This window comes from Pholis gunnellus, assembly GCF_910591455.1.
Source record: "Pholis gunnellus genome assembly, chromosome: 19".
NCBI classification, from domain to species: domain Eukaryota; kingdom Metazoa; phylum Chordata; class Actinopteri; order Perciformes; family Pholidae; genus Pholis; species Pholis gunnellus.
The window spans coordinates 10,266,151-10,289,997 of record NC_136546.1 but is presented as its reverse complement, the minus strand read 5'-3'; the positions used below and the strand labels follow the sequence as shown (position 1 = coordinate 10,289,997).

The following is a 23,847-nucleotide window of genomic DNA, read 5'->3' as shown; positions in this document are numbered from 1 at the left end:
TTAACGTCACTTTATAAGAGCCATAAGACATGTATTTTGTTTCAGCAAAAACATTTAGTCTTGTTTTACAGTATATGCTTTGACAAGGAGGCTGATATCTCTGCATTTCCTCTCATAATTCACCTAATTCCCATGACTCACATGATGCGTGAGTCAATGATTTTCTCAATATTTCTTTATTTCTCATTCGGACGTCCATTAATTGTTGTATCCCTTTCTTTTCTTGGCAATTTCTTGGTAATTTCAAAACCCATATTAGGCTCCAAATATGAGAAAGTGTTACTCATGTCCTTGTCTCTGACTAAGATCTACAAATATGGCATTTACAGCAGGATGTGACTCCCCTTGGTATTCCTTGGTTATTTGACTCTTATCCTTATGGTAGGACAGTACATAACATTTTGGCAATTTGGTCCTTTAAAGCCGCATTGTATTTAAACAACAGTCTCTCGTCGACAGCATCAACCTTTTCCCTGACTTATTGACTGTACTGTAAGGACTTTCCCTGTTTCTAGTTACTGTATCTTCAGAAAAATCCTTGTTTGTGGTAACTTGTAGGTGACTAAGTTACCTCTATTGTAAAAAGAGAGAAGCAGAAGTCAATGTTATCCCAGCCCCTGGTGTACAGAGTTTCCTCACTCTGTTCCTGTATCATTAGATCCCATGCTCAGATAAGTCTGGCAGCTGCGGGTCATAGAGAAGTCTCCACACAGGAGCCGTTTCTGTGCAGGGAGCGGTGGTCGTGGTTGAGGCAGCCTTCGTTGCGATGTACAATGAGCACTGGGAAGCACAGAGCGTCCTGATAGGCTGGAGGGTTCTCCTCACTTGTCTGCTGACCTGACAGACAGTGCGTGCTCTCTGTGGGGCAGGACCGCTCGTTCAAGCTCCCGCTGCTCCTCCACAGGCAGCTCCGCCTGGATCCGTACAACCGACCCAGCGAGAAGCGGCTGGCGCTGAAGGGGATGCGGGGGCTCCCCGTGTTGCAGATGCTGAGGGCACTGCGAGAGAAGATGGAGGAGCTGCTGATGGCACGGTGGCAGCGTTCACAGTTCTGCCTGTAGCTACCGTAGCCTCCACATACGGAGTAGTTGTTACAGCTTCCTGAGAGCTGAGCCAGATCCATGAGAACAGCCTCCGAGTAGCTGGGCACCAGCTGCTGGTTGGAGCGGATGTGCCACTCCAACTCCGTGCTGTCGATCGTGTTGACTCGTGGGATGTGTCTGCAATGTGGTCGTTCCTCAGACGGGCTTACTGGCACGTAGTCAAAGCCAAACAGCTTCTCTACATGGTAGTGTACACAGGCAGTGTGGTACTCTGTCAGCACCCGCAGAGGCCAGGAGAGGGTGAAAGCAGCTGCCACCCAGAAAGAGGAGTTGGCTGCGTACCAGGGAAGGTGATTAGGATCAGAAAAGGCAATCATATACTCCTTAAAGTCTACATTCTTCAGGTGCATCCCCTCGCGTGCCTCCATGTAGTCATCCAGGCCCTCGTTCTCTGTGAAGAACCTGGCCCGCTGGGTCAGGTAAGAGTTTTCTGACTCCACATTGGCAAAGCTAAAGCACTTAGTGAACCTCAGCCTGGTGATGGGGAAGTCCTGCAGACCCAAAAGGTGCTTTGCGATGTCCTTAACCCCACAGTTCCCATAATCAAACTCCGCCTCAGCCACATGGGTGTTGACTCGCTCATGGTAGACCTGCGTGGTGGTGTAGGCATCTCCATTACGGTAGCGTGTCACCTGCCGCGTCCTCCTGATATAATGGTAGCTAATGGCCTTCCACCAGATGCAGGGCGTAGCCTGCTGCATTCGCTGGATGCGCTCCGCCACACTGTCAACATCCACCTTGTACTGTAGCTCATTCCTGGTGTAGCAGTGCCAACACTCCACCAGGTAGACCACGTAGAGCATGACCAGGAAGGCCAAAGGGATGTAGATGTAGCCGTTGGAGCAGGGACTGTCGTGGTACATCATAGACTTTCCCTTGTAAGCGCTGTCGAAGGAGAGGCGTGTGACCTTGGTCACCTGGCACCAGGCCATCACCCCGACACAGCCATACATCAGCAGGGACAGCAGCAGGCATTTCCAGTGAGTTTCCTGACACAAGGATTTAGTCAAGGACTGCTTCTGGGGCCGCTGCTACAAAAAGATGAGAAGACAGCAATACGTCAATGGAACTATACTGTCAATAGATTCTGTTTATATTCCTTCCTAGAAGTAAATGGCACATCTGTGTGTATTGCCACAACAGTTTCTCAGAATATAACAAAAAAACACTCAAAGCAATTAGGAACGTAGAGGCTTTTATTACCTGTAAGTACACACTTCAATATAAAATTGAGTGTGACCTAAATATCTGTTTGGTATAAAGTTAGAAAAAGTTTTTTAAAAGTAGTGGCTCGTGCATATGAAATATTTAAGGAAATATTCTGCGTCGTAAGTGCTTTGGCATAGTTTATGCATGAGCCGTGAGCCGATTGCTTATGCTTTGGTCTGTGCTTTTTATTATCAAAAGAGTCACCGGCTCCTATAATCAAATTCAAGAAAGAAATTGCTGATTAATGCAAAAGCACCTTGTTGAGAATATACATTGATGTCAGTAGCATGTTGAGCTTCTGTTTGCCTGGCATGTGAGTGTGCATGTGGCCATAGTGTGTGTGTTTATAGAAATGATATTTGAGAATAGGAAATAAGTAAAAGAGCAGAAATATTATGAGAGGTAGATACCACGTTTAATGTCAAGCCGGCCAGAAAAAAAGCAGCCGTTTGACTCTGGCAGCATAAAGCTGGTGCCATCCTTTATCCCCGCGGGGCACATTAAGCCCCAGTGCCTGCATCAAGAGCTAGTCACGCCTTTTTCGGAACCCTGCTCACACAAACCTGGCAGACATTCAAAAGCCCCAGCAAGAATGAATTTTAACAAAATGAATTCAAAGAATTTGCATTATAGACATTCCACTTGTGCAGAGCCTATTGTATAGACACACTGATTCAGTTGAAAAAATACGGTTATCTTCTCGATCTCTTGCATAGGTCAGCCTCTGCATACGTGTGACCACAACAACCAGCATCACTGCATTGATGTATTGAATTCGATATGTCAGCTCTGGGCTCTTCGAGCTACAGACGAGCATAAATAATAGATGTTTTTCCTCCATAATTATCTCCCCCACCTTGGCCACATGGTCCCCAAGTCCCTTGCCAGCCTAAGACTCCACCCCACAGGGTGAAAGGGATTAACATTGAAATTCCCCATTGAGATTAACGTACTGCAGAAGGAGAATTTACTCACTAGCATTCTGTACACGCTCAACAACTATAATCAATACAACATGACATACTTTGTGGCTCATGTTACACTTTACAGCCTCTGTTTAAGCACCAGGAATAACGACAAACAGTTGTGTAGAAGGAAACAGTTTTCATGGAAACCAAATATACACATAATATATATGTGGAAGTATTTGATTAAAGTCAAGCAAATAAATGAAATAAGCAAAATTATAATCTTGAAAGAGCAGTCTTATAAATCTGCAGATATGTAAATTAAGGTGTAGCTCACAAGGTTCAATTACACGCCAGTTTCAGCCTCAACATCAAGTATTAAACCAGAGATAGAGGCTTCAAGAACAGTGAGTTGGATGCTAACTGGACTGATAGTAACTTTAAAATTACGTTTCAATTAAAAACTCCCTGCTTGGGATCGTAACAGAGCTGTTCATTAGGCCTATGGATGGCAGAAAAGGAAGGAAGTGACTCACTACATTAACATAGTGGTGTTGACATTGTTGATACATTAGACACAGTCATTCCTCTGGCTTCCTTGAATAGCAAGAAAGACCTCTTATTGGAAATACCTCACACATTTGTCATGCAGGCACACCCACAGCAGATGAGAGAGAACCCCCCCCCCTCACTGTATTTTTGATTTCCGACAGGTTCAGTTGGCAGGACGCTCTGTCATTAAATTTGACATTTGGCAGCAATTGAGCGTATGTATTGTACAGTCCCTTTACACAAGAATGCACACAATTTGAACCCCAGACTACAAAATGTAAAACTAAACATAAAGAGAATGGAAAAAAAATGTTCTATTATTTTCATACCAGCCTGCCTGTTTGTATCCCAATACCTTTGAGGTTTACTAATAGTGGTTTACTTTAGTAATGTCCGTGCACTTTTAGGTTGTCTTTGTCTAATGCACTTTACATTATATATTAAAATCCATAAAACAGTCTGTTAGGAAACCTAATCAATATTTTAGAAAACAAATGGTTCAGTCAGAACCTGCAAGACTGGAGAAGCTTCACAATTCACGAGACCACTGTGGCGCCTTTAACTAAGTGCCTCTCTCACTCATGGACACTTTCTCTTGACATAATAAGACCAGCGGGGTTATATAAAAACCCTCTTGTGTAATGGACATGTAACTTATCCAACATGTGTGTTTGAAGGGGAAGCCTACACAGTCACAACAGAAAATACTATTTTTTTTTTGCTCAGGTAATAGATCCCCAATGATTTTCATTTATATTTCCACATGCAAGAAACATTTGAATGTGCATGCCTCTGTTGTAATGGAGTCAATACAATCTGATGTTGACAGCAACAGAATATCCTTATTAAGATATTTCACTTCAGTCCTCGCAGAGAGTTAAACTCACTGTCTGGAGCAAGACTTCTTTGTCTTTGAAGTAACAAACCCACAAAGATGTTGTTCATGTTAGGAGTTTTCTTATGGAAAAATAACTGTGTGGAAACATTTGAAGAAAATGGCCATTCTTATATTCTCTCATTATTGTAACAGTGACAGTGATATTGGACAGTTTCAGTTATATGAAGACCCTTTTGGGAGCCTTTCCAGGACGCACAAGGGGTCCCCAAACCCCATCTTGGAAACTTGTCTGAGAGGGAGACCATGCACGTTCACACTCTCGGGTGCGCGCTTGGACGCACAGGTTCATCTATTAACCTACTGCATAGTAGGCAATTAATACAACTGTATTAATACAACTAATCTCCAAGCGTCCCGTGTACGTTGGCCCCATTTAAACCCGGATCTCCAAAAATTGATGATTATAGTTAGATAATTGGGATTCCACTGTTTCTTACAACCATGCATTTGGATAAGAAAACTGGCCTTCACATTGCAAACAATGAGTCCTCACCTCCTCTCGGAGACTGTCCTGCTCCTCTTCGGGGACGGTGGTGGCGCTGCTTTCACTGGCCGTTGCAGCCGATGCTGGGGACATGATGACAACGGTACAACAACAACCAGGTCATGGATCTCCTGGTGGGATGGAGGGTTTCCAAATCAGGGTGATACGTAAAGCCACCGTGAAACCCCACTGTGCATCATCCATAAGAAACTCGTCCGGCCGGAAACCCAAGTAGAAACGCTCAAAACACGCATCATCCCAGCATCTTCCAGGTGGGCAGACGTCGGTAACGGATACTGGAATCCGGTCATTGTGCCTCCGAAGACGTGCAAAATAGGCTGAGACTCCTCCCGCGAAGAATGCTGCGAGGGATGCAATGTTAGGAAATGGCAAAGGCGGCAGTCAGCTCCTCTCCCTGTAGGCAGTGCCCATAGCAGCCAGGGAAGCTGTGGAGCGAGACAAAGACGAAAGGCAGCGGCACGTGTGAGCTGCCAGCCCGACGCCACAATGTAAATAACCCACAGAAGTAGAATCACAACACACACAGAGGCGGTGCTGCAGAGAGGGGCCCACCCCCCTGCATCCCATTAGCTGCAGGACCATCTCTGTACGGGCCAATTATGATAATAATAAGTATATCCACTTTAAAAATGAAGGCTTTAATACTGTCAGAAATACATTTAGAAAAAAAGTTGCTTATTGCAGAAATATACAGCCAAATATAGGCTTGTGCTTGGTATTTTATATTAAAACATAATATTTAACCCCTACAGTAAACTCACTATTGAGCAACAAACACATACAGGAAAAACATAACGTATGTAATACAATAGGGCTGGAGCAATTTTGTAATGTTCATTAAGATTAATTATGAATACATATTTGTAAGAACATAAAATGTACAGTGTGATAGAGTCTGACGTCCCTTTCAAGCCAATGTTTAAAGATTTAAAGTATAAATATTTTTGTAGTGATATTTTGTCTTTGTCATTCATAAGTTCATAGTTCTTCTGTGTAATCACATAACCACTGATTAATCTAGCTATATCCAGTAGTGACAGAGCAACATTTTCTTTCATGCTTCCAGAATTCTTAATGCTATCCTCTTTGAGATCAAAACCTGTTAACAGACTTATTATGATTTTTAGATTAAGGACTTAGTTTTTTTATGTGAAATAGAAGAAGGAAGAAGAATATGTGTAATAATATTCTGCATTCCTGCCATTTCTGTTTCACCTTTGTAAACACAGGAACCCTTTATCTTACAATCCACGCAAGTTCTTGTTTATCAAAGCCCACAGTATCGACATTGGACTGGACTCCTGGCATAAAATGGAATGAGTAAACATTACTGTCGATAACATGAAAACAGATGGTGGTTCTTGGCAGCAGTAAAGGTTTCTCTCTGACAGTCAATATTGTTTTATAGACTATCTTATGATGAATCTGGCCCTCAGCGGTCGTGAGCCCTCTAATGGCCAAACCACAAAAAGCATTTTCAAGACGGTAAAGGAAAAAATAAATGATAGCTGGGTTATTCCTGAACTTTTGGGAGGTCAGAAATGTAAACTCTGCTTACATATATTATCTTTTCTTGTAGGTCTCTACCCAAGACAGAGAATATGGGGCAAATAGGAACTTTTCATCCCTTTTATGACAGAGATAAATAAAATATGTTTTATGTTTCAGTAAGATCTATGTAAACTAGCTTGTTCTGGTTAATCATTTGAATAATAACGTGTCTGTGGTTTCATGCTGCAAACAGTGACACGCCTGCTACAGTAAAGATTATGACTTTATGTCATCATTACTCATATCTATATGCAACTCACCAAGAATGATCCTTGCCTTTAACCTGTTAATACGTTTGGCATTGTGAATATTTTGGATTTGTACCGTATTTATATTTTTATATTGCTTATTTGTACTTTATATTTTATACTCAATCTGCTGTAGCTAAACAATTTCCCTTGGGATGAATAAAGTTAACGTCGTATATCTTGCTAAATGATTAGTTGTGATTTAAAGTATAACCTTTTTTACTTAGTTAGTTCAATAAACTCAGAGCTAGACCCACAGAAGTTGTGGTGATTTTTTAATACAGTCTTATTCTGAAAATCTCATCACTTCCGCTATTACTTTGACAGTTGAATCTTGACGCTCTTCCAGTTCAAGTTATGTGTGGCGCGAGAGTGTATGCATGTGTACGTTTGCTCACGCGCACTGGGGATTCCCCCGCTTGACAAAAACAGCTTCGCCTTTCATTGCTCTGCCTGGAGCTCACGCTGTTACCGGATATCTCGACGACGGACGGCCGCTTCTCTAGTTTTAGCTTGATTTTAACCCTTTTCACGAAGTTTGGAATTACCATACCATAGTTTGAAACTTTATAAAACATATATAATCGATTAGGAGCGAAGGCCTGTTGCTGTGAGGTAATGCATTATCGGTTAGTGGCATGAAACGAAGCGGCTCATTCCTCTGGTTTTACAAAGGAGCGGTGGTTTCCTCAGGTGTCAGTAGGCTGTCCGCGGAGTACGGTCACATCACGGAGAGCAACCGATAGTAGCCTTTAAATCCTCGCGGAAGGAGGGAGGGGAAAGCCCAGCGACGCCACCACTACCATGGCGAGCGACGACTGTAGGAAAGATGACTTGCTGGAGGATAACCGCACGGACTCGGGTATTGACTCGTACCGCTCCATACTGAAGTCGGAGGAGCGCCGCGAGCCGAGCGCCGACTTCAGCGGGCCGAGGGACAAGTGTCCCACCGGAGAGGACCGCCTGGACTCAGCCTACGGCTCCTCGTCCATCACGGTGGAGAGTCTGTCGGAGATAGTAGGGGGCTGCACGCTCTCCAGCGCCCAGGAGGAGCGAGCACAGAGCTCTGAACTCACGGAACAGGAGGAGAACTTGCTCACAACTATCACTGAAGATGGAGACACGTATGTTTTTTTTGTTCATTTTTCTCAATTTCTTATGCACGAGCACAGCTTCTCTGAGCGTGCTCAACGCCCCACTGTTGCAAACTGCACAGTTTTTTTTTAAACCACATTTTTCACCAATAATGTTTGCCTCTCATGTAGTAGTCTGCAGTAGGCTAGTCTATCCCAAAATGGCCAAAGTTGGAAAAAGAGACCGTTAAATTTACCTCAGAATTTTGTATCATCATGTCTCGTGAATGTATTTTAAATTTCCACTTCAGCTGCTTTCTTGTTACACTATTAGCACTTGTGGTGAGGGCTGCAACTAATTATTATTTAAACCATCGATTTTTCTGTTTAATCAATAAAATGTCAGAAAATACCAAAAAAGAAATCCCCTCTTAAGTTCCCAAAGTCCAAGAGGACACCTTTTTAAATGTATTGTGTTATCTGACTAACAGCCCAAAACACTTACATATTAATTTTAAAATGTTCTAAAACAGAAAATCCTCCCATTTGAGAAGCATTGCTGCTTTAAAATGACCCTAAATTATCAAACACGTTGCTGGTTCATTTTCTGTTGTTCCAGCTCTAATGGCTGCTAAAAATAAATGATCTTTTATTCCACTGGAGATGATGAGATGATTTTAAAATACCCATAAATGGAAGTCAATGGTGTCTGTAGACGACATAGAGTTTGTAGGCCCAATTCTTCGTGTGATACTGGTTCTGTAGGGGGATTTCAGAGCGCTGTGATACTGCACTTTTTGTACTGAACTTTGTCTTTGTCATGAATGTGGACGGACTGCTGTGAGGCGTTTTCTCAGTGAGAAAACAGAAGTGAAACAAAAAGGCCTGGACTTCCCCATGCAGCACAGACAAAGCACATGCTGTGAGGCAGCTTTTTGATCCCAGAAACTTGTTGATCAGTACAGGACGGCGTGTGCATGGTCCCACAATCTTTACTTCTGCCACACCACACATCTATGTCAGTTGGTGACCTGTCACAATGGCTCTTTGCCGCCATTCATTTCTCAGTATGCGTCAATGAAACTGCTGGTTTTTATTTGCAGACACCCTGACCTATCACACGCATTCTGATCAGCTCATGTCATCCCATGTTGCCAAGTCATCAGTCTTTTCGACGTGAAAGCGGGCCTGCTCACCGCTCCTGCAGCGCTCTTAGTGTAATCCAGTGATTGACGTCGTCCTCGCTATTGTAGAAGTGTTGTTGTGTCTCTGACCTCTTTTCATTTCCGCTTGCTTGTTGTTGGGGCCACATGGTTTCATTCTCGCACCCTAACTATAGATACCTGTGAGGGGGGAGAAAGACACCTGAAACACACCACACTGTGCTGCTTACACTGAGACAGAATCATGCAAACAGGACTTGTTTCTCCCCCCCCCCCCCCGTGGGATTTTTTTCTTTATTCATTCAAGTCTTACTCAAACCAGGAAGTCCCTTCCACACAAAGAGGTTTGCTCACAGGGCTACAACAGTTGGTTGGCAGATCTATTATTCTGCAGACATTTAAATCAGGCAGTGGTGACTTTAAACTGATTATGGTACTTTCCTGTGGGACACGTTATCAGTACACCTATACCAATATTGAGATCATTTATTGATGGATTCATTTCTATTCAACACAGATATTTGAATCGGAAAACTGTGCAGTTTTCTCTCCGTTCAGCTTTTTCTAGTTTTTTATGGTTTGAAATTGGTCTGAACTTACTTGTAGCTGCTATGTTTTTGTTGTGTTTAAAAAAAGTAAATGATATATACTGCACACACTGGTTCAGTTGTATTTAGGGCTGCAACTAATGATCAATCCTGTTCTTGATTAATTGATGAGTTGTTTAGTCTATAAAACACCAGATAATACAGAAAGAGGCCATAGTCCAATTCAATCAAAGTTCAAACCGAACAAAACTCAAAGTTCTTCAGTTTGCTTTAATTTAGAAAAGCAGAAAATGCGAACATTTGTGAAATTAATACCAGCTAATTGAAAAAAAAGATGCAAAATCTTGTCAATAATAAAAATAGTGGTTTACTTCCACTTATTGCAAGAAATCTGTAAAATAATCTTTAATCTGAGGCTTTGGCTACATATCGCGGTCGTCTCATATCGTGACTTACCCTTTGATTCCAACCCCTGATATAATGTTTTGTGTCCCAATGAAATACATTCAAACACATTTTGAATGATTAACAGTCGTTAACTTTATTCCACTTATATTAAATAATCAAACGAGGATCATAATCATCATTGCAGCAAGATAATACAAGTAGATTTTATTGATCAACCAATCAATAAGACATAGATAAAGAAAGAGAGCTCTCTGAATTGATAAACATTTAAACTCATTGCTGAGAGCACAGTAACTGCAGAAACATAGATTTATGTCTGCTTGAATACAATAACATCCTCGTGCTGCTCTGTGACTAGAAGTCAGGTTCAGCGTTTGCTATACAGCCCGACGTTTAAGGCAACTTGATGCTAAAATGTGATTTGAATCTGTTCTAATCGTTTTACAGACGAGGCTCTTTGTATTGTTCTAGTTTAGTCTAAATTAAGCGCTAATGCTCGCTGCCATTTCCTGCTTTTTGCACACATTTGTTTGCTACAACTTCCCACTCAGTGCTTGAGGTTAGCGTGTCCTTGTTTTTGTTTTTTTTGTCAACTAAAGCCTACAAGGATGCACCTTCTAATGCGTGGCTTTAACGTCTCTATGCTATTTAAAAATAAAAAATTCTTGTATTGCTCAATACCCCCAACCACTAAGTCTCGCCATTTAGCCCACTGGGTGTTACATTTCGAGGTAGTCTCTTGAGATGAATACTGAGGAAAATTGTGAGGCAACGTTTTCTGTCTCTTCTTGAAATGCAGTATTTTTTTTTTTTGCACCGTTACTCTACTACTGCTTTTGTGGGCGACGATTGCTCAATCTACGACAGCTTAAGTTTGCTAGTTTTTTTGCAATCGAGATGGATAAAGATGTTTGTATTTTCTCTCCTCCGCTCCTGTAGAATCCTGCACTTAGCAATCATCCATGAAGACAGATTCATTGCTCAACAATTGATACAGCTATTCCCAAAAGAAGTCCTGGACATCCAAAACAACTTGTACCAGGTAAGAGCAACACGACTCTTTCCGCTACACAAGCACACTGCAGCTTCTCCTGGAATTTTTTTTTGGGATCCAAAGTGACTTCCGCGCGGTCTTGTGCCTTGATTGTGGAAACAGTGGCATTAGTTCCAGAGAGCTGCTGTTCCTCTTTATTTGCAGTCCGTCCTCTCTCAAGGACGTCACTGTGGGTGGTTCCACTTTTAACTCATAAGGGACTTTGAATGGAAACTCCCCTCCTCTACCTCCTGTAGAAATGGCACCACAGGGAGCTGTGGAGTTTATCCTAGTGTGGATGTGGGTGTAGATTGTTCCAGTCTTTCAAGATGTCAGACCAGACGGAGTCTTTGCTCGTGTAGAAACCAAAAATAAAGACTGAGCAGAACTGTCAAAAGGAAACATCTGAAGTTAAGACTCAGCACTTAATGCAGTGACTCAGTTAGCCATTTTGGTTTGCCTAATTTCCTCTCAGTAGTCATTTTGAGACCTCACAAGATGAATTCTTCTTAGCCCTGTCAGGTTTTTTTCAAAAGAAAAACCAATGATGATGCATTTCTGGGCATTTTTTGTAGTTTTACTGTGTGTTGCACAGATGCAATTCAGTCCTACTGATGATAAATTATACTCCTAAATGAAAGCCATCATAGAGCTCTAATTCTACTCCCCCGTTGGCCTCAGTAGATCAGACTGCAGTGCGAACACAAGCACCTGTTTGATTTGGACCGAAGGTGCAACTCTCACTTTCTCAGCTTTATTATATTCTCTGTATTTTCTGTATTCATACGTATCACCAACAGCTGGATTTCATTGATGCTCTACACAGGAAGAGGTTCTCTGGTGGTAGTTCAAAGGCATTCTGGGAAAAGCAGTGACTGAAGTAAAATAGGCAGAGTTAAAGGACAATAACTACAAAGAAACCTCGGCAACTATCTGCTCTTGACATTGTAAAATAATGATTTTACATTTTTTGATGAGACCTTGTGGAAGAAATGTCAGAAAATGGTGAAAAGTGTCTTCAAATTCTTTATTTTGTCCAACTTCTTCTATCATCTATCTTCAATCAATTACTCAATCAATCACGTTATTGACCTAACATCCTGGCTTGCATTGGTTATGATAAATAAATGGTATTTAATTCAAACAGAGACCTGCAGTTTTGATAGCGTTGCTCATCCTTTTCTTCGTTGTGATCCTCAGAGCCCTTTGCACCTGGCCACCTACCTGAACCTGACAGACGTGGTGAAGGGCCTGGTGGAGAAAGGGGCCAGTTTGGAGCTGCAGGACCAGGAGGGGAACACAGCGCTGCATGTGGCCTGCCAGCATGGGCAGACGGAGTGCGCCACCGAAATTACCAGAGAGGTTTCCCCCAGCAAGCTGGCGCCGGTCCTCGAGACCCAGAACTGGAGAGGTGAGGAACAAGACTTAACTGCTGCAGCGCCTTAATCAGCCGATTATTTGTCCGTGGGTATCTCAATTTGAACTTCCCAGATTATGTGTGTCCAAATATGTCATAGCCTTTTGGTGCGTTTAGGCCAAGACTTGTCTTTTAATGTTGTCAGATATTTCAAGGAAATTGCTAAACCAATATAGCATGAAAGGAAACATCATCATTTAAATAAATCTGTCAAATGCGGTTTTGCTAACTCTCTAGCTTCAGCACTTTGGGGCAAATCAAATGTGGATGTGTATTTTCTGGTTAAAGCTTTGTTTATAAATAGAAACAGTTGCAAGAGTAGCACAGATGTGGCGTGTTTGCAAAACCAATTTGTCGTTTTTTGATCTGCAGCATGTTTTCAGTTTGATTTTTGGAAAAACGTACTTTTTACATTTTTCTATCTCTTATGACCTCAAAATGAACCCCACGTTCCATATTTGAAACAAGGTGTGTCCTTGCAGGTCTTGCCTGTCTTCACTTGGCTGCGCTGAACAGGCAACATCAGATTATGAAGCTCCTGGGGAAAAAGGGAGCAGACTTGAATATCCAGGTTAGTCTGTGAAATGACTCCTTACTGAACTACATCACCTGGCTCGTTATCATTTTTAACAACAAAGCTAGAATGCTTCTGTTTCTATGTAATTTGGTGTGAAATTATCGTTTAAATCAGCTTCAGATTGTCCCAGTAAGCTTCTACCTGCAGCCAGCTGACCCTGACCTGCCACTTATAAGATCTAAGCTATGTGTCGTCTCTCTCAGCTTATATTTTGAAGAACAAAAAAGTTTTTTCAATTGGTTTCTGGGTAGGATGTTCCAGTAGTGTTCCAGTATTTATAATCGCACTGTGTTTACTGCTCCTGGCCTTATGTTGTGTTCTCGTCTATAAATCTGCTGCACCCGTGCAATGCTGATAGTGATATGAGCTGAGCTCAGGGCTTCCCGTAGGATGGAGACATAATTAGATTTGGGATATGATTAGGCTGGCCAGCCACTCTTAACTTTCTATTGATGGAAGGGAACGGTCCCGAAACTAGCACAGACATTCCTCTCAGTTTAAATCACCAGTCAAAGATATCGCTGTGCCTTACATTCATTTTAGTTATTATAATAATAATAATAATAATAATAATAATTCTTATTGTTACTTACTACATCCTTTTCTTCCAAGCTTGCAGAATGCTAAATAATAGAAATATGTCCATACTTTCAAACAGAAAAATACAAAACAACACAAAATGTAATTGACTTTCTTTCTGGTATTGTCCCATTTGTGTAACTCTGGAATTTCTCATTACTGTTTTCTCCGCCTACGCCTCTCGCAGGAAGGTACCAGCGGGAAAACGGCGCTTCATCTCGCCGCCGAGCTGCATGACATCACATCAGTGAAGCTGCTGCTCAGCAGGGGGGCCAACGTGGATGCCGCCATGTTTAACGGCTGCACGCCCCTGCACCTCGCAGTGGGGAGACAGGACGCCGCCATCGCACACCTCCTCTGCCAGTCTGGCGCTGACACGATGCTGCGAAACATGGAGGACGAAACGGCGCTGGATCTGGCTGACGGCAATGATGACGTAAGTTATTGTGATTGACGGTTACAGGAATACAGTTGTCAGTCGTTTTTAAAGATTCATGGATTCAGTAGAAGGAAATGATTTTGGGACTGAGTGCACCAGACAGGGTAGACAAGTCGGTGTTTTGGTCTTTTCATGGAATTTGATGACATCAATAAAATGTGTAGAATAACACCAGCCCTATCCTTTAAGTGTACACTCTTCAGAATGTATTGTGTGCTACTGTATAGGGATACAAGTTCAACAGCATTTATTCTCATCTTTACTTCCATGACTTTAACTGCAATACTTGTATTCATACTGGGTGTCAGGTATTTAGGGTTTCCTGTCATTTTGTGAGGACTGCAACAGACCGTAAGTGAAATAAATGTGACTTCTTGTATCCTTGTCTTTCAGATTCTGGCTCTCTTTCCTTTTGATGACATCCAGATCTCCGGGAGGTCGGTGGTCAGTGTGAAGTTTTGAGTTGGCTCAAAGGCTTAACAACAGTCTTCTGGAGCTTTACTGCGGCTGAAACGTTTTGATTTATAAAAAAAAGAAAGAAAAAAACAGCTGCATTTGGGTTGGACGTTTTCATTAAATAGTGCCTCTTTCTGTAGTACAGTATTTGATTTATATTTATCCATTATCTAGACAAATGTGTGCACATATAAATCTTCCTTTCCTCTGACAAAGAGAGTGATTCTGCTTAATTGAACACTGATTTAAAAAGTCTGTGTTCCTGAGTCATTGGTTACATTTTTCTGCTTGTTTCCGCATGCGTCTGGAGGGGTTGAAACGAAAGCCGCCTCAATGCGAGTGCCAAACTGTCTATCTACATGTTCAATGTCCATCAAAAATTCTACCTCTTAATCACATTAACCTAGTTTTAATGGCTAGAAATTGAACATTCAAATTTCTTTGTTTCTCAAACTTCCATCAGTGCCATGATGCATTTAATTTCACTGCTTTTCATTGTTGCCATAGAAAGTCCTTTTGTGGAACAAAATTAATGTTCCATTTACTAAATGTAAAACTAACTGTGTGTCCCAAAGAGACTAAGACAAACTAATCACATCCTGCTATTTATTAGAAAACTGGTAGCCCAAATAAAAATGTAATATATGACACAAAATGCAGCTTCATCCTTTTGATTTTCTTTAGGTTTACTACTTCATGTTGTGAAGCAGTTTTCTCTATTTATCTCATCTAGTCCTTAATCTGCAGTAGCTGTTCATTTACTTTGGTGTGTAATTACTCTGCCCTGTTTAGTTAATATAAGCAGTTTGTTTATTTTGTAATAAAATAGAAAAAAACTCACATTGCTCGCATATTGTGCTTTTTTTTTCTGGGTAGAGGGAATTTTGGGGACATTTTAAGCTGTGTTTAGGAGCATCGGTGATATTTGTGATATCTGAACACACCCAAACTCATTGTCCAACGTCTGCTCTGCAGTGGTAGCAGCAGGTTTATCAGAAACCTTTATAAAGACAGAATAAATGTAAATTGTATTTGCCATTTTAAGGAAAAGAGAGGTTTGGTAATTGAATGAGCTTTTGGAGCCCCTTGAAGCTCATCTGTAAATATCTGTATTCTTTTGTTCTTTGCTTTTTTTACTTTTACCAATGTCTATCCAGTAAATCACGAGAGTGATAGAGTACAGCGCGCACTTTATGACAAAGCTCTTTCATGAAAACACAGAGTTCTGTTCTTCGTTTCCTGTCAGCTGCTTTTGTTAGGTGTATCTTTTGTTTTCCTGTAAGTGGCTTCTTCCTCATGGCTCCTATAACACAATGACTGTGGAGCGGCGGGAAATTCCACTCAGCTGTATCTCTTTTCTAAGCACATACCAACAGCATAGCAGGCTGAATAATAAGCTTGCCAAAGGTCATAAGAAAAACCCAACTAATTACACTTAACTTTATCTGAGGCAATCATTGATCTTTCCTCTGGCCAGGTAAACGGTGGCAGATTCATGTGCAGAAATACAAGTTATTATGGTAACAGCTTCTAGACAAACCTCTGTGGTAAACGGCTAGAACAGAGTTGTGAAACTGTACCTACTTCCCCATTGAGCCTGAAGCTACTTGTGCTATTAATACACTGTACTGTAGGTTATGCTGGTGTTGCCATGGGCTATGTTAAAAACAAAGGTGATGAGAGTTTCTCTTCAGTAATACTGCATGTTTTCCTTCTTTAAATGAGCACGGTGTTTGTTTTAATATTGCATCATTAAAACTGTGATGTCTTAATGTCTGATGTCTGTGAGCGTTAGTTAATGTCCAATACTAGTGGCATTAGTTGAGTCTTTTTTGTTATTGCGAATCAAATCTTTTTTTCTTCTGCAAAAAATAAAACCTCAAAACATTTAATAATGTTCTCATTTTACATCAGCCATGTAGATCAAATGCTGCTGTTAGTAATGTTGGAAATAACAAAAAGAAGATGAAATACATGTCAACAGCTAGTTGCAAAAATAAATAAATAAAGTAAAGTTGTAAATGTGTATAATGTAGTGTTTCTTTAACATGCAGGCCAAGCCGACGCATAGTTCAACTTCTGGTAGACCAAGTAATTCTGATAAAAAGCGTGTAAGGGCAAGACAAATTATAGAATATGTATCATAAAAGCAGGGGTGGGAGAAGATCCTTCACTTGAGGAAATAAAGTGGAAATATAATATAAAATTCACTCCGTTACAAGTAAAACTCCTGCATTGACCTGTTCCACAGATGACATTGTGACATGTCATATGCTTACTTTAATGGAACAGAGTCATCATGAACAGTATCATCTTTCACTGCTATGTCTGCTGTGAAAAACAAATTTAAATTGTTACTTATGTAAATTATATTGTCAGCTGAGTATGCAAAGTAATGATACTCACTCTGCAAAATAGACACTTTTATTGCTGTATTCTCTGCTGTATTCTTATGTGTATTGTGTCACTATCTTATTATTTCTCCTTAATGTGTGCATTTTAATGTTTATTTTAACTACTTAACTTGTGTTCCTGGAGTTTGAGGACCACAGGGAGGCAGCAGCGCCAGGTTAAAAGCTTTGCATTTGACTGAACCTAAACATACATAATGTTCCACCTTGTGTTTACCTATCTTACCTAGCTCCCTCTATCTAACTAGTAGTTATTCCTCTGATTGCAGTTACTCCTCCACACCTACAGGGGTCAGGGTCGCCGGGCGGGCACTGTTCTCCATCCTCCGGCGTTGAGCAGAGAGGAAGAAGCCTTTTTTTTTTTTCCTGCCCAAGTGAACCAACCGGAACCAACACATCGGCCATTGAGGAGGATAAGTTGAAGACATCAGAGCTAAAAGCGGCTAGTCCGAAAGAAGACAATCCTTTATTTTCAATATATCGTTACCAGCCGGGTTCGTGCGGCTTCATGCTCTGTCACAGCGGAGACGTTTGATTCTGTCGCCGGGTGTCGGGCCACAGAGAGGGGGGGGAAGATGCCATCTTTTTCATGGAGGTAACGCTGGAGATCAATAGTAACGTTAGCTAACTGGAAAATATGAGTTTTAGGTGTGGATATGCTCGGCTGACTGTTGACTTGTATACTTGTCAGCGTGGCAGTCACGTCGGTTAACTGTTCATTTCAGTTATTCGTTATCACTTTGACGATCAACGTGTTTTTGAAGTCTGCAAACAACCTGCTAGCTAAAAAAAAATCTGTGACACGAATAGTAGCTGTCCTAAGTTAGCTTTATGTTCCTACTGCATGTGTTTAATATGATACTGTATTACTTTGATGAGCGTTAATAGAAACTGTCTCCCAGAGAGTCTCATATCTTGATGGCTGTGAAGCTAAAGTGTAGAGCACTTATACCTCTAACTTAAATGGAGTCACCCTATTTGTTAACACTCATCAAAATATGATAATGTGATTAAAACACTGCAGTGGCAATAAGGCTGAAAGTACTGTACAAGCAAGATCATCTGATGGGTCACATCATTTGGTGCAACACCGGGTTGGCTCGTTTCCCTTCCAACTGATGTGTTTACTATGAATAGATTTATTAATACAGACCACACCCATCAGCAGCGTGGTATATTAACATGTGGGACTGGTAAACGAGGGGATGTTGTCATATTATCTTCTGTCACAAAGCGTTAATCTTGCAAGACACCAGCCCTCTCACTCCTCAGGTACATTTTTGGCAGCTGTCTCTGTGTGCTTTTGGTGTGACAGCCTGTGGGTTGGCAGTGCAGTGCATTCCTCCATGTAATAAGTTGCTTGTTCAGGGCCCAGGTCTCTCTGCAGTGGACCGCTGGCCGGCCGGGTCCCACACAAAGAGGCTCTGTTTGAGTCGAGGCTCACAGGCCCCCCCCCTGGGAGGAGGCCCGGCCTCAGGTTGAAGCCAATACACAGTCAGTGCCACGACAGCAAGGAGCACACCTTTTCCATAGAGAACCAGGGTTTTTATCACAGGTTATCAAGATTAACTTAATAGTTTTACTTAAGTAAGAACGTTTTGAGTGCTGTTAATAAAGGCTGTGTTATTATGTCACTTCAGGTTTGTCTGCTTCAGGAGCAATTCAGATGACATGAAGAAAGTCGTAAACAGACATGAAAAACACAATCCTTACCACTTGATATTCATCACTAGCATTGAAATGATGGGTAGCAATGTATTGATCAGCTTAACTGTGTTTTACGGAGAGAATAAGTCTGAGTTAGCTAAATATTGAATAGTGATTCTCTGTGTACGATGTGGTCTGATGTACCTTATTGTTTCACCCTGTAGGGTTTTGCCTGCATTTGTGCTGCTTCTCATGCCTTCCATTGTGGCTGCTGAGGAGTTGTCACTACTGGACGGCTGGCATGATGTTTGGATCTTGCGCTTCCTCGTCAACGTTCTGGGATACTCCACCATCATCATCCCCGGCTACTTCCTCATTAGCTACTTCAAGCGCACCAACTACTTAGAAACAGGTCTGGGCTTGTGATACAGACGTCTAATTTGGAGATGCATGCCAGTTAAAGAACACAAACTTGTTCCTTCCTGACCACCTTGATGTCAAGTTCAATCATTTTGTTTTTTTAATGTTGTCTTTCAGGTAACGGGTTTTGTTTCCCTGTCATAAAGACCTGTGTGTTTGGCAGTGAGGCCAAAACAGGTCTGTTGGATGACGTGTCACTTGCACCCAGGAACGATGGTGATTCCGGCTCGTCGGTCAGACAGGTCGTCAAATTAATCTTCTGTGCTGCCGGACTTCAGGTGAGGATCCTTCAACAGCTGCATGTGGTCTAATCCCATTAATACCATGCACTGTCTTACTCTGTTTGTGCAGCTGTGGGAGAGTTTGTTTTATGTTTGTTTTACAGTTTGCTCTGCTCTCAGCTTGACTCTCGCTATTTTAAAAGATGCTTAAGTGAAGTTTGTATAAAGGGAGGTGCTGGGAAACTGGTGCAGGCCCGTAACTTCGCCACCTACCAAACGGAGCGCTACGTCAAAGGATGGGCCCAAGTTGTACTATTAACAATGGACCAAATGACCACACCTAATGTGACAGGGTTCGCTTGCTGTGACAAACCCATAATAAATCATCACCCAACTCTGCAGGCACCCTCAGCTCAGAGCGTCTTAGTGTACATAAAGTTAAGCCGTGAACTTCATGGATCAATAAGTAGCTAAGGAGCCAAAAGAAATCCACACACCTTGTTTTGTGCAAAAATGCACTGTAAAGTTCTGCCGTTAAAGGTTCTTTATTTGCCATTCAGAGAAAAGAAACGGCATCAAAAAACTATTTTTAATGTAAAGATATAGTAGATCAATGTCTACATGAGCAGAGAATGACGGTACTCTCCCTCTGCGTGTTGTAATCGGAGCCTCTTTGGCCCCGCGTGCCTTTTGCTTCGTGTTTGTGCACGTGAGCGTTCCCCCTCTGGTTAGCTCACAGTCGCCGTTTAGTTTAGTGCCAACACTCCGTTTTTTTCTCAGGTGAACACTGTTAGCTCCGTCAGCACTGTTGCTTTAGTTAGCGCTGTTAGCACCGCCGTAGCCATGTTGAGAGGCAGTAGTTATGCTCTCAATTGTTTGGCACCTTTACGTTTGAGTTCACCAAATCAGATGGATATCTTTATAAAAGTCTTTTTAGTACAAAATTCCATCTTTTTGTTTCCCTGGACAGCGTGTCCTTGTGAGGCTATGGCACACGGATACATCCTGGTATTTACATGTAGTTTGAACCAACTGATACCTCGTTGACTTCAGTGTCGCGTTAGTAAGGGATCACTTCACAGCCAAAAGAAAGCTAAACTACCCAAATGCATTACTTTCTACAACATAATCTAAGCTCGAAAGTCAAGAATCAACTTCAATGCGCAACTTTTACCAAGTACAAGAACACTCTTGAAATGCTTACGTCAGTTTTCTTCTTCTTAGGTATCGTACCTGACATGGGGAGTCCTGCAAGAGAGGGTGATGACGCGTTCCTATGGCGCCACGACTCCAGAAGACGAGGGCGAGAAATTCAAGGACTCTCAGTTCTTGGTCTTCATGAACCGTATCCTGGCGCTGACCGTGTCGGGCCTGTGGTGCCTCCTGTTCAAGCAGCCTCGCCACGGAGCACCCATGTACAAGTACTCCTTCGCCTCGCTCTCCAACATCATGAGCAGCTGGTGCCAGTACGAGGCCCTCAAGTACATAAGCTTCCCCACTCAAGTCCTGGCCAAGGCCTCCAAGGTCATCCCCGTCATGCTCATGGGCAAGCTCGTCTCCCACAAGAGCTACGAATACTGGGAGTACTTTACCGCCGTGCTGATCTCAATGGGCGTCAGCATGTTCCTGCTGTCCAGCACGCCCAGCAAGCACCCGTCCACCGTCACCACCTTCAGCGGGGTCGTCATCCTCGTCGGCTACATCGTCTTCGACAGCTTCACCTCCAACTGGCAGGACAACCTGTTCAAGTACAAAATGTCGGCGGTGCAGATGATGTTCGGGGTGAACCTCTTCTCCTGCCTCTTCACCGTCGGCTCGCTGCTTGAGCAGGGTGCGTTTTTCGACTCGGTGGCTTTCATGACGCGCCACTCCGAGTTTGCCTTTCACGCCGTGTTGCTGTCCGTGTGCTCGGCGTGCGGCCAGCTCTTCATCTTCTACACCATCAACCAGTTTGGTGCCGCAGTCTTCACCATCATTATGACCCTGCGGCAGGCGATCGCCATCCTCCTCTCTTGTTTCCTGTACGGTCACGCCGTTACCATAGTGGGTGGATTTGGCGTCGGGGTAGTTTTCTTGGCACTTTTCTTGCGGGTGTACGCACGTAGCCGCATGAAGTCGGGTCGGCGGTCAACACTGCCGCCCCCGCAGAAGGTGTAGCACTCTGAAGTCGCACCGAACTGAGACCACGTTTTCTGTGGTGCTTTTTGTCTATTTTGTGTGTGTATCGGGTTGGTTTGTTTGTTTTTTACTGTTCTTTTTCATTTGTTTTTTTCATTTTTCTTAGCAATGGTACAGAAAGGGATTTTGAAGTTTTGACACTTACACCAAGATGCCCCCAAGGGGTCCATGTGATTTGTCACGTCAGCAGTCACAGAAGTTTTGAGTGCCTGTAAGATTGTCTTATACACGAGTCCCAGACCATAGACTTTGCAAACTGCCTCTTCACCAATTTCACACTTAAAACAGTAGAATATTTTTGTCCTAAACCCAGCGTACGTGGCTTGTGCAGCCAAATGAAAAAAATTCCGAAAAAATGTTGAGGTGTACGGCTAAGCCTTCATTTTCAAACATGAATGACTCAAAGGGACTAGTGTGTAGGATTTAGGGGGATCTACTGCCAGAAATGGAGCATGATATTCAATATTATGTTTTCACGAGTGTATAAAGTGTAAAAGAATCGTTGTTTTTTTCCGTTAGCTTAGAATGAGCCATTCATATCAACATAGGGAGAGCGGGTCCTCTTTCACAGAGCCCGCCGTGTTTCTACCGGAGCCGAGAACAAACCAAACCCTGGTGCTCTGGAGAGGGCCTTAACGTGGGAGCTTGAATTCTAACTTCACTAGATTACACTAAATCCTGCTCACGGGTCCTTTTTTTTCCCAACTTTATCCCAAGTATTTGAACGAGACTTCAGTAACGGCTGAAACTTTCTACCTGTTGAGTTGTCTTTCGGTCACAACAGCCAGACGCTTGTCTCAGTCCTCCGTGTTGGAGAGCAGGGGTCTTTATGTGGGATTTATATCTTGTAAAGCTGTAAACATGATGCACATGTTACTGTTTCATTTAAGGTGTATCAACATGTTACAGGGGCCGCCGTCTGTAATAGAGGGTGGTAAACAACAGTTTGTGTAATAAAGAGCGCACTTCTTATAAATTGTATAATTTTACCCCGACATCAGCGAACCTGTGGGTACTTTTTGCACGGTGTTATTTTACAGAAAACCTTTTTTTTTTTTTGTTGTTGTCCTCTCAACACAGATTCTACTTAATATTTTAACTTTGGGCTTAAAAGTCTTGTAAATATATCTCTTAGTCATTGTTTATTTCCAACTTGTCTGTCGTGTACTTTTGTAAAAGGACTGCTTCATGGGTTTTCACCGTCACATGTGAATGTTTGGAAGAACACTGAGTGGATGATGGTGATGATGAAGATCATTGCCGTCATAAGGATGTGAAGATGATGTTGGCCCAGGGGGAGTTTGCAGGACAGAATGCATACAAGGGAAGTGCAATTTTACTGGTACTTTGTTTTTATCATTCTATTTCCTCTGGTAACTGGATTAATAATAAAACATATTAAATTAACTTAACACTATGAAGTGAAGGGGTGTGATTTTGCTCGTGCGACAGAATTTGCCGGTGCTGTGCGCTTTGCAGGTAATACAATGAACCTTTTTTTAATGTTGCACCGTTCAGACACAAACTGCACCGAAAAGTGCTTTAGGTTTACGTATAATGAATGTCAACAAAAGAAACGAATGAGCAGAGTTTTAACAATTGAACTTTAAAATGCATCCACATAGAAGAGAGTAAAAATGATTTCAACGATTTTGCAGAAGTACATATGGAAGCCCATTACCGGCAGCAATTAAAAAAAATAATTCTAAATAAAAACAATTCTGGCGGAAAAGGGTAAATAAGATGGATGCAGCAAAAGTGTTGGTGATTTATTTATTTTTATTTAACTTTTTTTCCACCAGAAAAAAAAACTTTAATATGTACAAAATGTTATGGCAGTCCATCCAACAGTTCTATCAGACTGGACCAAAGTGGGACGGACGCTAATGTGCAAAGCTAATGTGGCTAAACATGGCGGCACAGTAGAAGTAACACATTTCAGCTGTAATTGTTTAACTGACTTGGGGAGTTCGGTGCATTGCAGCAGTAAAGCCTACTTGTAGTAAAAGCATGCACAGACGTCTTTGCATGTCTGCTCTGCTTGGCAATATTAAGGATGTTGTTTTAGTTGTGTTCCTTAAATGTGGCTGGAAAGCTAAATTAGTCGATCATAAATACCCTGATGTCTTGCCCGAGGTGTCATGTGCTGAGAAGGTGTCGTAAATTCTATGCACAGTTTATTTCTGTGCTTTTGTTCAAATAACTAGAATCTCAGTTGGAGGAGATTTTGGTTGCAGTTTTCAAGGGAGTAAAGGGGGGGGGTGGGGCTCCGGTCTATGAGATAACCCTCTATATAGCGTTGG

The 23,847-nt window shown here is 42.1% G+C and overlaps 3 protein-coding genes across 3 annotated transcripts; 2 read left to right on the top strand and 1 right to left on the bottom strand.

The window, feature by feature from the left end:
• Nucleotides 1-691: 691 nt before the first annotated feature.
• tmem151ba (transmembrane protein 151Ba) lies at nucleotides 692-5,247 on the bottom strand (the record flags this gene model as incomplete). The annotated part of the gene is made up of 2 exons (XM_079179823.1): nucleotides 692-2,134; nucleotides 5,164-5,247. 2 exons carry the CDS (start codon nucleotides 5,245-5,247, stop codon nucleotides 692-694), a joined length of 1,527 nt encoding a protein of 508 aa, XP_079035949.1.
• Nucleotides 5,248-7,406: 2,159 nt separating this feature from the next.
• nfkbie (nuclear factor of kappa light polypeptide gene enhancer in B-cells inhibitor, epsilon) lies at nucleotides 7,407-15,507 on the top strand. Its single transcript, XM_079179857.1, has 6 exons — nucleotides 7,407-8,098; nucleotides 11,106-11,208; nucleotides 12,400-12,610; nucleotides 13,099-13,187; nucleotides 13,960-14,208; nucleotides 14,605-15,507. Exons 1-6 carry the CDS (start codon nucleotides 7,779-7,781, stop codon nucleotides 14,671-14,673), a joined length of 1,041 nt encoding a protein of 346 aa, XP_079035983.1. The 5' UTR covers nucleotides 7,407-7,778; the 3' UTR covers nucleotides 14,674-15,507.
• A 1,984-nt stretch (nucleotides 15,508-17,491) lies between these two features.
• slc35b2 (solute carrier family 35 member B2) lies at nucleotides 17,492-22,942 on the top strand. Its single transcript, XM_079180862.1, has 4 exons — nucleotides 17,492-17,673; nucleotides 18,950-19,137; nucleotides 19,263-19,423; nucleotides 20,591-22,942. Exons 1-4 carry the CDS (start codon nucleotides 17,654-17,656, stop codon nucleotides 21,521-21,523), a joined length of 1,302 nt encoding a protein of 433 aa, XP_079036988.1. The 5' UTR covers nucleotides 17,492-17,653; the 3' UTR covers nucleotides 21,524-22,942.
• Nucleotides 22,943-23,847: the final 905 nt, after the last annotated feature.

Excerpts from the sequence above, each read along its gene's own strand:
- nfkbie (XM_079179857.1), top strand. The coding sequence starts at position 7,779 with ATGGCGAGCGACGACTGTAGGAAAGATGACTTGCTGGAGGATAACCGC. Across the intron at positions 12,611-13,098 it reads CGAGACCCAGAACTGGAGAG|GTCTTGCCTGTCTTCACTTG; the intron begins GTGAGGAACAAG and ends GTGTCCTTGCAG. Across the intron at positions 14,209-14,604 it reads TGGCTGACGGCAATGATGAC|ATTCTGGCTCTCTTTCCTTT; the intron begins GTAAGTTATTGT and ends CTTGTCTTTCAG.
- slc35b2 (XM_079180862.1), top strand. The coding sequence starts at position 17,654 with ATGCCATCTTTTTCATGGAG. Across the intron at positions 17,674-18,949 it reads ATGCCATCTTTTTCATGGAG|GGTTTTGCCTGCATTTGTGC; the intron begins GTAACGCTGGAG and ends TTCACCCTGTAG. Across the intron at positions 19,424-20,590 it reads TCTGTGCTGCCGGACTTCAG|GTATCGTACCTGACATGGGG; the intron begins GTGAGGATCCTT and ends TCTTCTTCTTAG.